Source organism: Phacochoerus africanus, chromosome 8, assembly GCF_016906955.1.
Source record: "Phacochoerus africanus isolate WHEZ1 chromosome 8, ROS_Pafr_v1, whole genome shotgun sequence".
NCBI lineage: Eukaryota > Metazoa > Chordata > Mammalia > Artiodactyla > Suidae > Phacochoerus > Phacochoerus africanus.
This window is the reverse complement of record NC_062551.1, coordinates 66,629,449-66,645,007: the sequence shown is the minus strand read 5'-3', so window position 1 is coordinate 66,645,007 and position 15,559 is coordinate 66,629,449. Positions and strand designations below refer to the sequence as shown.

The following is a 15,559-nucleotide window of genomic DNA, read 5'->3' as shown; positions in this document are numbered from 1 at the left end:
ACACCATAGCTCACAGCAATGCCAGATCCTTAACCCAATGAGAGAGGCCAAGGATTGAACCTGCAACCTCATGGTTCCTTGTCGGATTCGTTTCTGCTGCCCCACGATGGGAACTCCCTAGGAAGCTGTGTTTTAATCAAGAGCTTTGTGTGGTGCTATGCACTTGCCTTTAGGACGTGGAAAGGCCCACTTCATTCTATGGCATATATTTCTCTGTGCTCTGGCAAACCATCAGATTCTATAAGGGCTGATATGCATCCTACTATTCCTCGGGGGTTGCTCTTAGCCAGATGGTCTGTTTTAAATAACCCCAAGTTAAGGCAGAGCCACAAAGACTTCGTCATCACCACGTGTAAAATGTCATCTGCCTCAGGCCCAACCCAGCAATTCCCCTCCTAGGTATGTGCCCAGAGAACGGAAAACCTATGCCCACACAAACACTTGAACACAAACGTCCTTAGCAGCATTATTCAGAACAGCCCCTAGGGGGAAGCAATCCAAACATCCATCGACCGCCAAACAGACAGACGAAAGGTGCTCCATCCCTGCCACAGAGTGTTGACCAGCCATACAAGGAATGAGGTACCGATACAGGCTGCAACAGAGGTGATCCTTGAAAACATCACACTAAGAGAAAGAAACCAGTCACCAAAGGCCACGTCCTATATGCTTCCATTCCTATGAAATGCTCAGAACAGGCAAATCCACAGAGAGAGACAGTAGCTTGGTGTTTGTCAAGGTCCTGGGTGAGTGGGGAATCGGGGGTGGCCCCTAATGTGGGTATGAGATTTCTTTTTGGGGTGATGGAAATGTTCTAAAATTGGTGCTTTTTTGCACCAATATACAGTATATACTAAATATATGAATATACTAAAACCATTAAATCGTATGCTTTAAATGGGTGTATCATATATAAAGCTGATTCTGAAAAACAAAAGTCAACGACCTCAAAAGCCTCTGGGCCTTCACTCTGGCTGTTCCCTGTGGAGATGCCCTTCCCTTTCTCTGCCTTTGACCTCCGTGTCACCCTTGGCATCGCCTGAGAGCACATGCAGAGAGAAGCAGGCCCCTCCTGGCACCAGCACCCTTTCCTTCCTCCAAGTGCCCCGACTTCACCCTTCCCAGTGACACAGGGGGCTGGGAACCACAGCAGGAAGCACCCACCCCTATGACACAGCAGCAGTTCAGCCTTCACTCTCCCAGGAGTCTTGCCCTGACTGTGATAGAATCCCAGCCCCACTCCATCCTCTGTACCATGTTGGGACCTTGGGAATTGACGTTTGGCCTCGGCACTCGCCTGGGACCTGGGACAAACGTGTCTCTGGGTCCAGCAGGGAACTGCCAAGTGGAGAAGGGGGGCAGGTGGGTGTTCAAAGGCTGGCCAGAGCCTGTCACCTCACGCTTGCCCCGGACAGGGGTCACAACTCTTAGTTTTTGTTTTTGTGTTTGTTTTATTTTTAGGGCTGCATCTGTGGAAGTTCCTGGGGTAGGAGTCGAACTGGAGCTGCAGCCTGGCCTATACCACAGCACCAGCCCTGCCAGATCTGAGCTGCACCTGTGACGTACACCGAAGTTTGTGGCAATGATGGATCCGTAATCCACTGAATAAACCCAGGGACTGAACCCGAATCCTAATGGAGACTATGTCGGGTTCTTTTTTTTTTTTTTTAAATTTTATTTTAGGGCCACACCTGCGGCATATGGAGGTTTCCAGCCTAGTGGTCAAATCAGAGCTGTAGTTGCTGGCCTACGCCACAGCCACAGCAACGCCAGACCTGAGCCACGTCTGTGACCTACACCACAGCTCACAGCAACGCTAGATCCTTAACCCACTGAGCGAAGCCAGGGATCGAACCTGCGTCCTCATGGAGGCTAATCAGATTCGTTTCTGCTGAGCCATGATAGGAACTCCCTATGCTGGGTTCTTTTATTTTCTTTGGTCTTTTTGTCTTTTAGGGCCGCACCTGCAGCATTTGGAGGCTCCCAGGCTAGGAATCCAAATGGAGCTGTAGCCACCAGCCTACACCACAGCCACAGCAACTTGGGATCTGAGCTGCATCTTCGACCTACACCACAGCTCACGGCAATGCCAGATCCTTAACCCACTGAACGAGGTCAGGGATCGAACTCACGTCCTCATGGATGCTAGTTGGGTTCGCTAACTGCTGAGCCATGACAGGATGTCGTGTGTCGGGTTCTTAACCCACTGAGCCACAGTAGTAACTCCACAACTCTTGATATTCTTAGAAAAGCGCTAGATTTAGACTCCTGCTCTCAGACCTTCAGATTAAGGGGTGGAGGTGGGTGTAGTCCTGGGGGCTGCCTGGCACTGTCTGTGGATTTGACAGAGCTGTGCTGACCCTGCCTTTCCAGGGGGACAGCCCAGAACCAATCAACCAGGGTCCCCGTCTTTGCCCAATCAGAGGAGCCTCTTGGGGACAGATCCCCCAAAGCTCTGGGCGGGGCCCGGGGGTCTGCCTTGCTAGCAGGTGTGCCCCCACTCCCATGACCAGGCCGACTGCACGTGGCTGTTCTCTGCTGGACCCTGTGAAGGCCACTGCACCTCCTCCTAGGCCCCGATGGGGCTGCGATATCCCTGGAAACACAGGGAAGGCCGGGGGAAGGCTGGGACCTGTAGAGGGCTGGCTGGCTGTCCCCGGGCCCGGGCCCAGCGTGGGCCTAGCACAGCGGCTGCTGCCAGCAGAAGCGGTCCCAGCACGAATGCAGGCCCTGGCAGCTGTCACATGGTCCTGGGCTGACCCACGAGAGACCCACGCCTGCGGGCTGGCTCCCCCAGCCTGGGACCACGGCCTGGCAACTCTTCCAGAGGGACTGGCTTATGCTGCCACCCCCTCCTGCCTTCCTTCCCTCCCTCACATCTGCTTGTTGGCCACACAGCACCTGAGCTGCAACTCCAAGGGCAACTGTCTGTGCCCGCGACATTCCCAGACAGGTCTCTCTCGCCCGCCGGGAGCCAAGCTTGGAGCTTCACCTTCTGTCACTACCTTATCCTTCTCTCACGATTCTGGGAGGGAGTAACTGCAGCCGGTGGGGACGCCGGGACATGGAGAAGCCAGGTGACTGGCCCAGGTTCACACAGGCACTGGCGGGAGCCACGCCGAAGTCCGCACAGACTCAGGAGTTGAGTCGCAGCCCTCGGGACCTGTTCTGGGTTGTCCCCCAAAGAGACAAGTTCAAGTCCTAACTCCCGGTGCCTGTGAACGTGACCCCACTTGGAAACAGGGTCTTGGTCGATGCCATCACGTAAAGATGAGGTCGTCGTGGGTCAAGGTGAGAGCCCTGCCTTCCATGGGGGCTTGTGTACACAGAAGGCGATCTGGAGACCGAGGGATACACGCAGAGGCCAGACGGTCACGTGAAGACAGAGGCAGAGATGGAAGAAACGCCTCTGCAAGCCAAGGAGGGACCTTTCCCGAGAGCCTCCGAGGCAGCGTGGCCCTGCCCAGCCCTGGCTTCTGGATTCTGGGCTCCGGACGGTGAGAGGAGAAGAAAGAACCATTGTTTGCGTGCTGGTTACGGAGCCCAGGGATGCGGATACAGGTCCGTCTCAAGACAATGCCTGACCAGGCCCGACCCCACCCCTCTCCCCCCGCCCCGTCTTCCCACCTGTCCTTTAAGACACCTGGGTCCCCAGCCCTTCCAGGAAGCCTTCCCCAACTGGCCCAGCTGGAGGCGACCTCCTGTGAATGCACGAGCGACTGGATAGTCTGTTCCATGAACTTGAGCACAGATCAAATACGGCCCACGATTCCTGTAAGGGGCCCCCGAGGCAAGGGGCCACAATCGAGAGTCGAAATCACAGGGGCGCAGGACCCCGCGCTCTGCTGGGAGCTCACGACCCAGACTTGCTGCCCAGGGCCCCCCGCCTCCTGTGTCTGGCCTGTATCCGCGAGGCCAGGCCCAACTTCCAGTCCTGCTGCCAAGGAAGCAGCAGGAAGGACATGCATTGTGTGGGGGAATATTCTGGAAAGCGGATAAAGACCTAGAGCCCGCAACACCATCCAGCCAACACGTTTAGAGGCTCGGGCATGTTTTCGGGGTGGTGAGCAAAGCCCTCTTCTCAGCGGGGAGCAGAGGGGCAAAAACAAGGTAGGAGAGGCAGCAGGAGGGGGAGGACAGTGATGAGACAGGTCAGCGGGCTTGAGAGGGACTCGCTGGGCGTCATTTAGACCCGGAGGTGGGGGATTATCTCTGTGGGCAAAGGTGTGGTGATGGCAGGAGCTGGCCCTGTGAAAATCCGGATGAGGCACCTACAGGGCAAGGAAGAGAATGTGTGAGAACTCTGAGAAGAGAGGGAGAGGGAGTAAAGGAAGGAAGGAAGGAAGGAAGGAAGGAGAGAGGGAGGGAGGGAGGAGCACCCTGACTGGGATGGAGAGGGTACAAGCTGAAATCAGACGCAGCAGGGGCCTTGCAGGCCCGGTGGGGAGTTTGGGGCCATTCCCGGGGGCTGTGGATAGCAGACAGGAACACGCCTGAACAAGGTCTGGCATCTGGCTGGCACAGTGTGAGTCCAGGCACAGCCTCTAGCTGGCCCGAGGCCACTGCTACTGTCCGGTGTTTTTTTTTTCGGTCTTTTTCGGGCTGCACCTGCGGCATATGGAGGTTCCCAGGCTAGAGGTCCAATCGGAACTGCAGCTGCCGGCCTACACCACAACCATAGCAACGCAGGATCCAAGCTGCATCTGTGACCTACACCACAGCTCACGACAATGCTGGATCCTTAACCTACTCAGTGAGGGCAGGGATCGAACCTGCGTCCTCATGGATGCTAGTCCGGTTTGTTAACCGCTGAGCCACGACGGGAACTCCCCTGCTGTCCTGTCTTAAGCCACATCGCCCGACCCTCCTTCACCGCAGCCAGGTGGACGCGGGAAGGGGGAGCTGACACAGGGACTGCGTCAAGTTAAAAATTCAGCACCTTTTTTTTTTGTCTTTTTTTGCCATTTCTTGGGCCACTCCCGCGGCATATGGAGGTTTCCAGGCTAGGGGTCTAATTGGAGCTGTAGCCACCGGCCTACACCAGAGCCACAGCAATGCAGGATCCGAGCTGCGTCTGCCACCTACACCACAGCTCACGGCAACGCCGGATCATTAACCCACTGAGCAAGGGCAGGGACCGAACCCACAACCTCATGGTTCCTAGTCGGATTCGTTAACCACTGCACCACGACGGGAACTCCTTTTTTTTTTTTTTTTTTTAACAGCAAGAGTTGAGGACAGTTTAAAAAAAAAAAAATGAGAGAAGTTAACAAGAACGCTTTCCCCAGCTGCAGGTTCAGTTCAGCGGATAAAGCGTCCGGGCTGGTGGCGTGGTTGTCGCCTTGCTCCACTGGGCAGCTTATCAAGAAGCATTATCTTTTATATTAATATTGAAGACCGGGTTTAACTTCAGCCCGGCCCCGCGGCTGGCGGGCACAGAAAGGCATTTATCTGGGACCTTTAATAACTGCTGCTGGCGGGTGCAGAGGCTCTCCTCCCAGTTAACCGAAGGCCCCTGGAGGCAGCAAGATGGGATCCGCCAGATAAAGAAAGGACCCCCGGGGGTGACAGCCTCCGGCCCATCAAACGCTAAAGGCTTGAGCGGTTTTCTTGTCAACTCTGTGGCTTGGGAAGCAGGTCTCCCCAGGTGTTCCGGCCTCATAGTCCAGCCTGTTTCAGGTGGGGTACAGTCTTTATTCGTTCCGCCCCTGCCCCCCAGCTCTATCTGTGTGCTGGGGCTGCTGTAACAAAGGATTACGGACTGGGGGGCTTCAAGCAACAGATCTGATTCTTTGGCAGCTCCAAGGCCAGAAGTAGGAAATGTGGTCTTGGCAGGGCCTGGCGCTCTCTGCAGGCTCTGGGGGTTGGGGGGACACTTCCTGGCTCTTCCAGCTTCTGGGGACTGTGGTTCTTTGGCTTGTGGCCCCATCCCTCCAGTTTCTGCTCCACCGTCTAAGCGGCTCCTCCCCAGGCCTTCTTAGGAGGCCACCAATCACTGCATTTAGGGCCCACCTACCCCAGGGTGACCGCACCTTAACATCTGTCCAGACCCTATCTGCAAACAGCACCCCATTCTAAGGTTCTGGGTGGACATGAAATTAGGGTCGGCGGGGACAGAATGCACCCCAGCGGACCCCCCTCCATCACAAATGGTACCCACACCTGAGGGAGCTGGGGTCTGCCGGGGCGGGGAGGCAGGTCAGGCCCCTACCTCATCCCCCACAGCTCTTGTCTTCCTCACTCTGGTCCAGCGCCCCCCCCCTCCCCCGCCGCCCAGGCTTCTCTCCTCGAACCGGCCCCTGTCTCCTTGGACTGGAAGGTTCCTTCTGACATCTGCAGACGGCCCTCCTTTCAGATGGTGGGGGGCTCTGCGGTCCTGGCCTCCCACGCTTAATTAGGCGTTCACGTGCTTTTTCTTTGCCGCCCCCCCCACGAGGCTGTAACGTCCCAGAGGGTGGGGACCCTGTCCGGTTGACCCACGCGGCCTCTGACATGCCTGCTGCTTGGAGCCAAGCATATCTTCACCGAACACTGGCTGAATTAATGAGAAGTATCTGGGACTGGCCAGAACCAGAAAAGCAAGCAGCCTCCTCAGCTCCCTCGTGAGAAATTTCCATCAGAATTAGGAGGTCCTCGGGGGACCAAACACAAAGCCTTCGGAATTCTGCCATCTAATGGACTCCGGGTAGAAGTGCTTTGTATCTTTACAAGCCAACCACATGCTCCAGCAAGGACCCCCAAGGCAGACACTCTTGTCTGCAGGAGAAATTGTGACAGCAGCAGTGCTGGTCTCTGCTCTCTTCTCCAGAGAACAGCCACATAACCCCCGGGGCCTGCCTTAGACGAAGCCAACCCACATACAGGGCATCCACTTAAACCTGAACTTGAGCGAAACAAGAAATAGCTTCTGGTATAAGTATGTCCCGATGACTGCATAAACTTGTTGACTCGAAATTCCAATTTAACTCCCCATTCTGTATCTTCACTTGCTAAATCTGGCAACCACCCAGACCAGGCAGAGACGGTCCCTTCTGGTCCATGGGCTCTGGCCAGTGCTTGTCCCCAGGAGGCCAGGGAATAAAGCCACGTGGATGTAACCCCTCCACGGCAGTGCAGGCTCTGGGGCTCTTGGGCCACTTTCTGCGGCTTTCAGAGGAGAAAGCGGGCCATTTGCAGAGCACCGTCCCAGACGCTGATTTCAATGACAAGCAAGCCAAACGGAATGTCCTTCTGAGTGTCCGAGAGAATTTCACCCTACAAGCCCATCATCCGAGAGCACGCGGATGCCTCACCCACAGCCTTAGCTAACTGCGGTCACAAGCGTAGTGGCAGCAACCAGTTCAGAGACCACCTGCCGAAAATCACCTCCCACGAGCACAGCCTGATTTAAGTCTATCTTGGCTCCCAGGACCAGGCACGGGTTTCTGGTGCTGGGGTGGATCTGTGGGTGGAGATGATGAAGTGAGGTATTTCCCCTGATTTTTGTTTAGTCACCCCCTACTAATAAATGTGTCCCACTGACACTGCAGGGGGACAGAAGCAACAGTATGTTTATCCCCACTGCAAAGTTTTTTCAAGAAACCACACCACTCTCTCTCTTTTTTTTTTGTCTTTTTGCCTTTTCTAGGGCCGCTCCCGCGGCATATGGAGGTTCCCAGGCTAGGAGCCACAGCGTTGCGCGGGATCAGAGCCACGTCTGCGACCCACACCACAGCTCACGGCAATGCCAGATCCCCAACGCACTGGGCAAGGCCAGGGATCGAACTCGCAACCTCACAGTTCCTAGTCAGATTCGTTAACCACTACGCCACGACGGGAACTCCGAAACCACACCACTCTTTTCCCGTGGGGAATACACCACACATAGCTCATCTCTGGAGGACAAGACTATGCAGAATCTCGTCTTCCTCTCTCGGATATTCTTTTTTTTGGGGCCACACCCACAGCATGCAGAAGTTTCCAGGCCAGGGATCCAACCCCAGCCACAGCAGTGACATGCTGAGTCCTTAACCCGCTAGGCCGCCAGGGGACTGCTTACACATTCTTACACGGTTTGCATTCTTTTTTTTTTTTTTGGTCTTTTTACGGCCAAGCCCATAGCACATGGAGGTTCCCAGGCTAGGGGTCGAATCAGAGCTGTAACCGCTGACCTATACCACAGCCACAGCAACGCGGGATTTCTGCGACCTACACCATAGCTCATGGCAACACTGGATCCTTAACCCACTGAGCGAGGCCAGGGATGGAACCTGCATCTTCATGGTACTAATCAGATTCGTTTCCACTGAACCGCTATAGGAACTCCTGCACTCTTTTCAAAAATTTTTTTTTTCTTTTCACAGCCACACCTGCAAGCATATGGAAATTCCTGGGCTAGGGGCTGAATGGGAGCTGCAGCCGAGGAGTTCACCACAGCCACGGCGCCCCCAGATCCAAACTACATCTGCGACCTATGTTGCACCGTGTGGCAACGCCAGATCCTTAACCCACTGAGCGAGGCCAGCGATTAAACCCACATCCTCACAGAGACAACATCGGGTCCCTCACCCACTGAGCCACAGCAGGAACTCCGTGGTCGGCATTCTTAAACCCAGAAGCGTTTACCTCAATGGACAATGAAGTCGTTACCCCGTTTCCTGGGCTGTACCCCTCTCGCAGCACCGGCCTCGGCCTCCTGCCTGTCCAGCGGACCTCCTGCCCCAGCCCGGCCCAGCCCTTACCGGTACTTCATGCCGGTGCGCTGGGCAGTGCAGCCGTCCAGGGAGAGGCCGTGCATGCGGAGGAAGCTCTCCATGTTCCTGGCCTGGGCGGCCGCCCGCACCTCCCGCAGCCGCTGTAGCTCCAGTGTGTCGGTCTGGCGGACGGGGTGCAGGGCCCAGTCCGAGTGACACCTGCTGCTCACGCTCCGCAGACTCTCGCTGTAGGTCATGGACAACATGGCCCCACCCGGCCGGGGAGCCGCCGCTGTCCGGACGGGAAACGCCGAGGGGCGATGGGTTAGAGGGCATCCCGCTGCCCCCAGCACCCAGGATGGACGCTGCAGAGACCCATCCTCGGACCAGAGCTGTCACCAAGGGGTCTCGGTGCTTGGGGACACCCGGACGCAAACACCTCTCGGCGTGAGATTCTCAGTCCTCCAAGCTGCCCTGGCGGGGAGCTCCCACCCTTCTCTGCCCTGGACCTGTGAACAAGCGCAGGCAAAGCCGCGTTCAGGGTGGGAGACCTCAACAGTGCTCTGGATGAAACCAGGGCTGGACGCATGCAGAGCCGGGCCCCCGGAGCTGAGGACGCGACCTCACGGCGCCCTCTGGAGGTGTTCCCAGGGTAAAACCAGACTGCCTCGGGAAGCAGCATAAGCGCATCTGGCACCTGTCGCTGAAGCAAAGGCTAGTGTGATTCGGCCAGGGGGCACCGCACCGCCAGGAAGGCCCTATTCGTTCGCCTGCAGCCTTGCCAAGGCAGATGCTCTCTGCACACACATTCTCGGCTTGTAGAAAGCGCCACGGCACCAGCACAGTTCTTCGGGCTCCATGCTCAAATGAATGATGTCACCATCCGAGAGTTTTTGCAATCAATCCAAACACTGAGCGGATGCATTTAAGGGGGGGCGAAGGGGGGGTGGAAAAGCGGAAATGTTAAGAACCACTGCTAAATTCCATCTGAAATGACAATTACGCTCTCTGAAACTCAAAACATAAATGTCCATCCTTAGGAAAACCGGTGACGTAAATAACAATCCATCCATAGAGTGGAAATTTGTGCAGCTTTCAAGCGTGACGTGTCTCTACAAGACAAGTCCTAAGAGAGAGCGTAGGAAGGGAAAGGCAAGGAGCTCCCTGGTGGCTTGGGGGCCTAAGGGTCTGATGTCACCACTGTGGCGTGGGTTAGATCCTTGGCCCTGGAACTTGCACAGGCTCTGGGCTTGGCCAGCAAGGGAAAAAAAAAAAAAAATCCTGTGGCCATGCCTGTGTTTTCTGGACCAGCTCTGTTTCTGACAAGACAGGGAGTGGGGGTTGGGTGGCAATTGGGATTAATTAATGAATTAACAAACCTGTAACAGTTCGAGTTGAAAGGAGGGTGAAGGGGGTTCTAAATTCTCCCTTGGGATTAATGGATGAAGGAATCAGATATAAGAGATTTTCTTTTTCTGTTTTCTTGGATTTTTTTTTTTTTGCCTTTTCTAGGGCTGCTTCCTGCGGCATATGGAGATTCCCAGGCTAGGGGTCTAATCGGAGCTGTAGCCACTGGCCTACGCCAGAGCCACAGCAACGCGGGATCCGAGCCGTGTCTGCAACCTACACCACAGCTCACGGCAACGCTGGATCCTTAACCCACCGAGCGAGGCCAGGGATCGAACCTGCATCCTCATGGACACTAGTTGGATTTGTTTTCACTGCGCCACAGTGGGAACTCTTAACAGTTTTTTTTTTTTTTTTTAAAGAAAGGACGAGGAGGCAAAGACGTGTGTGCACGGAAACCTGCCCTTATGTCAGTTCATGCACACACGGGAGCAGATGGGAGAAGGGCCGCATCACAGCTGTGTCCATATCCTGCGGTGGCTTTGACTGGGTGACCAGGATGTGGTCATGGGGGCAGGGCTGGCCTACACTCCAGGATTCCCTTTGCACTTGACCACCGTGCTCTGGCCCAGCTCAGGTGCCTGCACGGTGGCCCCGGCATTGTCGCCTAGAGGAGACACACCTTTTCAGCTGGGTCAGCTGCAGGGCGGGACCCTGGAGCCCAGACACGGGCGTTGGCAGGACCAGCACTGTCCCACCTCTGCTCCAAGAGAACAGGATTATCCCTGGGCAGGGCAGGGCTGGGCAGGCTGACCCAGAGCTGAGGCAGCCTTAGAGGCCTTGAGCGCAGAGACAGTGCCAGGCCTGGGTGGCCCCTCCCTCGGGTGCGTTCCCCACTCCTGCCTGATGCTTTGTAGCCCCCTTTCTCCAGGGCAGGGGGACCAGCTGAGGGGCTTTGCTGCATTTGGTGCCCCTGCAGGTCAGGTCACGGGCACAGGGATGCTTCCATCCACTTTCACTGATGCAGGCTCAGCACCGGGGCAGTAACTGGGTGTTTCCCTGGCGTGCTGACAGCACCTGGTGGGTGGCCTGGCCCCGGACTCAGGCCAAGGCTCTCTCCCGGCTGCCTTCTCCTGGGGCGTGTGTGAGTGTGGGGGAGCTCCTGGGCCAGGACTTGCTTCACTGCAGCTCAGACCCACCAGGAGGGGCCCTGGGGCACCCAGAACCTCTGGCATCCCCCCACCAAGGGTTTGGACTAAGGTTTCTCAGGCCCCTGGCATGAAAATCCCCACCTTCTAGGAGAACCACTCTGGGGACCACAGGGGACCCCAGGATTGGGGGTGGGGGTCGACCTTGGAATTGGCACCATGGAAGCCCCCAGGCCCCAGCACCTGCTCCTTGCCCCATCTCCTCAAAGAGCACGCTGCCCACTGCCCATCGAGCAGCTGCTTCAAAGGTGACTGTGTGGCCTGCGGCCAGCCCTTCGCGGGGCAAGAGCAGGCCAGTCCCGGATGCTCTGGGGGTCCGAGTTCAGAGGGATCAGAGGGGCAGGCAGCAGCTGCAGAGGCGTTTCCCAGAAAGCCCGACCCACCTCAGACACGCATGCTCCTAGCTGCCGAGATCAATAGCCATTAGCTTTCAAGGCATTACTCGCAAAAAGCAATCTGGTCTGGTTCAACTCAGGAAATTGAGCCACGGCCCCGGGGCTGGGATAACAGTGGCCAAGTGCCCAGATTCTGGACAGGGGCAGCCCTGTCTGTCACCCACTCAGTGCGCCCCAGGGAGCTTGAGCCTCAGTCTCCACGTCTGTGACATGGGATGAGCAGAGGCTGCCTTGGGCTGCACGGGACTGGCCTGGACAACAGGGAAGGGGCTGGCCTGGCAGTGGCAGGAGGTGGCTGCCGACCATGAGGTGTGGAGTGCGGCGCCTGTTACAAGTGGTGTGAGTGGAGGGGAGACGGTGTTGGCAGGCAGGGGGCCACTCCAGGGGGCACAGGTGAACGTGGCCTGAGTGACTGGAGGGAGCAGTGCAGGTGCCCAACGTCACGAGAAAAGGTTGATGAGGATGCAGTGTGGACATTGGCCATCGCCCCAGGCCACACAGGGACACACACTCCTAAGTAGATGGGTGTGGTCAGGATTTGGAGGGCACCTTTTTCTGGGGGCTGGGGTCTCCCCTGCATCATAGTGGCCTTGGGAGGGGCCTGTGGTCCCTATGGTGCCGGGCAGGCGCAGGCCTGGGGACTCGTGGGAGGAGAAGGGGGCTGTGGGCGGGCATGGTGGCTCCTGGCCTGGGGCGGAAGGGGAGGACCTGGCACCCAGGAGGGGGTCCGTGGCCCGAGGGCTGAGCACAGCGGGGGAGGAGGTGGGACAAGTTCCTCCTAAGGTCCTCAGGGGAGGAAAGACCCCACGGAAGAGGCACAGAGAGGGACTCTGGGGGGACCAGTGCCACCCAGGGGGAGGGGACAGAGTAATAAGCCCGCTTCCTCCGCAGGTGAGCAGGGCTGGGTCTGTGGATGAGGGGCCCCAGCAAGATGCCTCCTGTCGGGGCTCCTGCCTCGGCCACCTGGCTTCTCAGGGCTCAAGTACATAGTGACCCCAACTCTCGTTCCTCTTCGCCGTCCTGCCCCTGCTCCCAGGAAAAATCAGCTGTCCTTAATAGCCATCTCTAGCGACAGTGCCTCCAGGCTCTCCCCCCACGCCGGGGCCTGCCTTGTGCAGATCTATTCCTGTGTTCAGGGGACCTGGGGGACTCATGCGAATGAACACCGTGACACGGAAAAATGCAAGAAGACATTAACCTCCTTAAGTCCGTGGGAATCGCGACCTCCAGCAGGAGCCTCCCACCTGGAATTTCTGAACGGAGCTCTGTTTACTGAAAGCCACCAAAGGACCAGACACGCGGGGTCTGGAAGGAACTGGAAGGTCTCTTTGAAACGGCGACGTGTGTCTCGCTACCAGAGGAACCAGCTGAAGTTTCTGAAAGCGGGAGCGCGGAGAGAAGCAGCATTCCGGGCACAGCTCTCAAACGCACAGCATCCATCAGGGCAAAACCAGAACTATTTTGGCTCGAGAGCCATCAGCCAACCAAGGCCCCAAGAAGCAGCCCCCGTGCTCTTAGGCCAAGTGTTTCCAGACAGATCTTTCAGACAATCACCCAGCCTCCTGCTGTCATTCTCAGGTGGACTCTTAAATGCTGATCTTAGCGGGGAACCCAGCAAGGTGGGGGAGGGGGAGAGACAGCGGGGGCCGGAGGCAAGCACGCCCAAGCGGCAGGAAGCCCACCCTCCTTCCTCTGGTGATCGTCTCGGGGGTCCCTACGGCTGGCTTTCTTTGGGAGGTTTTCCGCTTTGCAGAAACATCGAGGGTCTAATTTCAGATCAGCCAAGCGCATCCCCAAATGCCGTCCCTGTCACTTCCGTTCCCTGGATGCTCGTCCCCTTGCAGCATCCCCCCCTCCCATCCCCCAAGAAGGCGGCTGCCACTTGCCTCCTGGAGCTGAAGGGGCCACTCACCTCCCTTGCTGGCGTCTGCTGGTTAAAAGGGACACAGTCTAGATTATTAGGGTTCACCAGGAGTCTAAGGAGCTGGTGCAGCCGCTTTTTCATTAGGGAGTGTCGCTGCAGAACGTCAGAAGCAATTGGTGAATGAGAAGTCCCACAAGGGTCGGCTTTGGAGGCAGTGAATCCATTAGTCCTATTAGGGCGTCTGCATCTCCGTGAAAGAGGCTGAATTATTCACGAGCGCGCCTCTGCCCCTAAAAGCCTGGGAAGTGTGGTTCCGCGGTGCAGCCTGGCAAGGCAGCCTCCTGCTGGGAGGGGGCGCCGGCTGGGGTCCTGCCTCAGACCCAGAGCCCGGGAACCGCAGCTGGGGAGGGCAGGCTCTGCTTTTCTTACTTTGCGGATGGGATGCAGGCTGGCAGCTTCGGCCCATCACATGCCTGTTGGCACCGGGGTTGCCGGGGGTCCCACAGGCTGTGACCACACCCGCAGTGAAGGGGTTGCGGGCTGGCGAGACTGCCCTCGGCGCACAGACAGAAGAACCTCTTCCTTCTACCGGGACCTGCCCCAGACTGTATATCCCATACTGCCAGGACCTCTAAAGGGCTGGAAGCTTCCTGAAATTTCCTATTTGGACACCACACTGTTTCTCTCTCCAGGCAGGGGCAAGAGACCCTTCCTCGCAGTCCTGACCTGGGGTTAGGAAAATGTTTGAGGCTGAGCCCTGGGTGGGGCTGCATAGATGACCACGGATGATTGTCATCCTAGGAGCCCTGAAAAGTCTCAGCAGGATGTCATCTTTCAGCTAAGAAATCGTGCTAGTGCCCAGGGGTTCTGATGGAGGCTGAGCTGATCGCCCCTAAACCTGCAAGCAGGGTGGCTGCGAGGGGTGGCGGCGTCAGTTCCCCAGATCAGGAGTAGAAAGCAATGTCAGGGTGAGAGATGACACGGAACCGGAAGTAACTGGGAACAAACGGGTTACGATCCCGAAAGGACTCTGTGTCGGGGGAGTGTATGGTCCCCTGAACTTGGGCTTGGTCATGAGATTTGCTTTGGCCAAAGAAACGAGCAGAAGTAGGAGGCGGGTTCTAACCATCGGCCTTCGGAGACTTCACGTGTTTTTTTTTTTTTTCCCCTTTTCAGGCCGCACCTGCAGCATAAGGAAGTTCCCAGGCCAGGGGTCAAATCAGAGCTGCAGCCGCCGGCCTACACCACAGTCACAGCAACGCCAGATCTGAACCACATCTGTGACCTACGCTGCAGCTCACGACAATGCCAGATCCTTAACCCACTGAGCCAGGCCAGGGATGGAACCCGCATCCTCATGGATACCAGTTGGGTTCTTAACCGGCTAAGCCACATCGGGAATGCTGACATCACGTGTTTCTGCTCTCCCTCTGGCACCTTTGCCGTGAGAAGAAGGAGGCCTGGGGTAGCCCCTGGTCAGGAGGGATGGGGAGCTGGGAACACCTGTGCCCTACCTGCAGCTCAGAGACACACCAGCTGAGCCTAGCCTAGGTGAACTGACGCCAGTCAACCCACAGACACACCAGCAAGGAATAAATGCTACTGTCTTTGCCCCGGAGCCCCGGGGTTCTTTGTTAAGCAGCATCCTTGTGAGAGCTGACAGGGGCAGGGTCTCACCTCTCTTACCCGCCTGTGAGCTGCTGGAGGGCAGGGCCTGTTGGGGGAGGGGTGCCCCCTGCTGACTTAAATGACCGTCCAGCAGCCGCCTCGGTGCCTGGGTGACGAGGACGCCCCCCTGAGAGTGGTACCTGGTATATTGAACAAAAACTCCACCCCCTTAGCGGTCATCCTCGGAGGCCCCACAGGAGAAGCCCGAGTATCTGTGTGAAGTAACCACCCTGGACCAAAGGGCAGGATGGCCAGAGCCCGTGGCGTCCACCGTGGAGCTGAGGGGCGGAGAGGGGGCTTCACATGGGGACCCAGTTCTCCGACAGAGCCTGTCCTGGGGCAGGAAGGCCTCCTGGGGATAAGATGCTCACCCAGAGGGTTCCCAGAGGGTGGATGGCAGGCTGG

The 15,559-nt window shown here is 57.1% G+C and overlaps 1 protein-coding gene across 4 annotated transcripts in view; it reads right to left on the bottom strand.

Moving 5' to 3' along the window:
- Positions 1 to 15,559, bottom strand: part of KCNAB2 (potassium voltage-gated channel subfamily A regulatory beta subunit 2) — an 89,100-nt gene that overhangs the window by 35,295 nt on the left and 38,246 nt on the right. Inside the window, exon 1 of one of the 4 annotated variants that reach the window (XM_047791244.1) lies at positions 8,721 to 8,953. The exons of the other annotated variants lie outside the window; for them this stretch is intronic. Within the exon in view, the coding sequence (XP_047647200.1) occupies positions 8,721 to 8,938 (218 nt within the window). The 5' untranslated portion in view covers positions 8,939 to 8,953. Of the gene's footprint in view, positions 1 to 8,720; positions 8,954 to 15,559 lie in introns of those variants that run through there. 4 annotated transcript variants of the gene reach the window in all.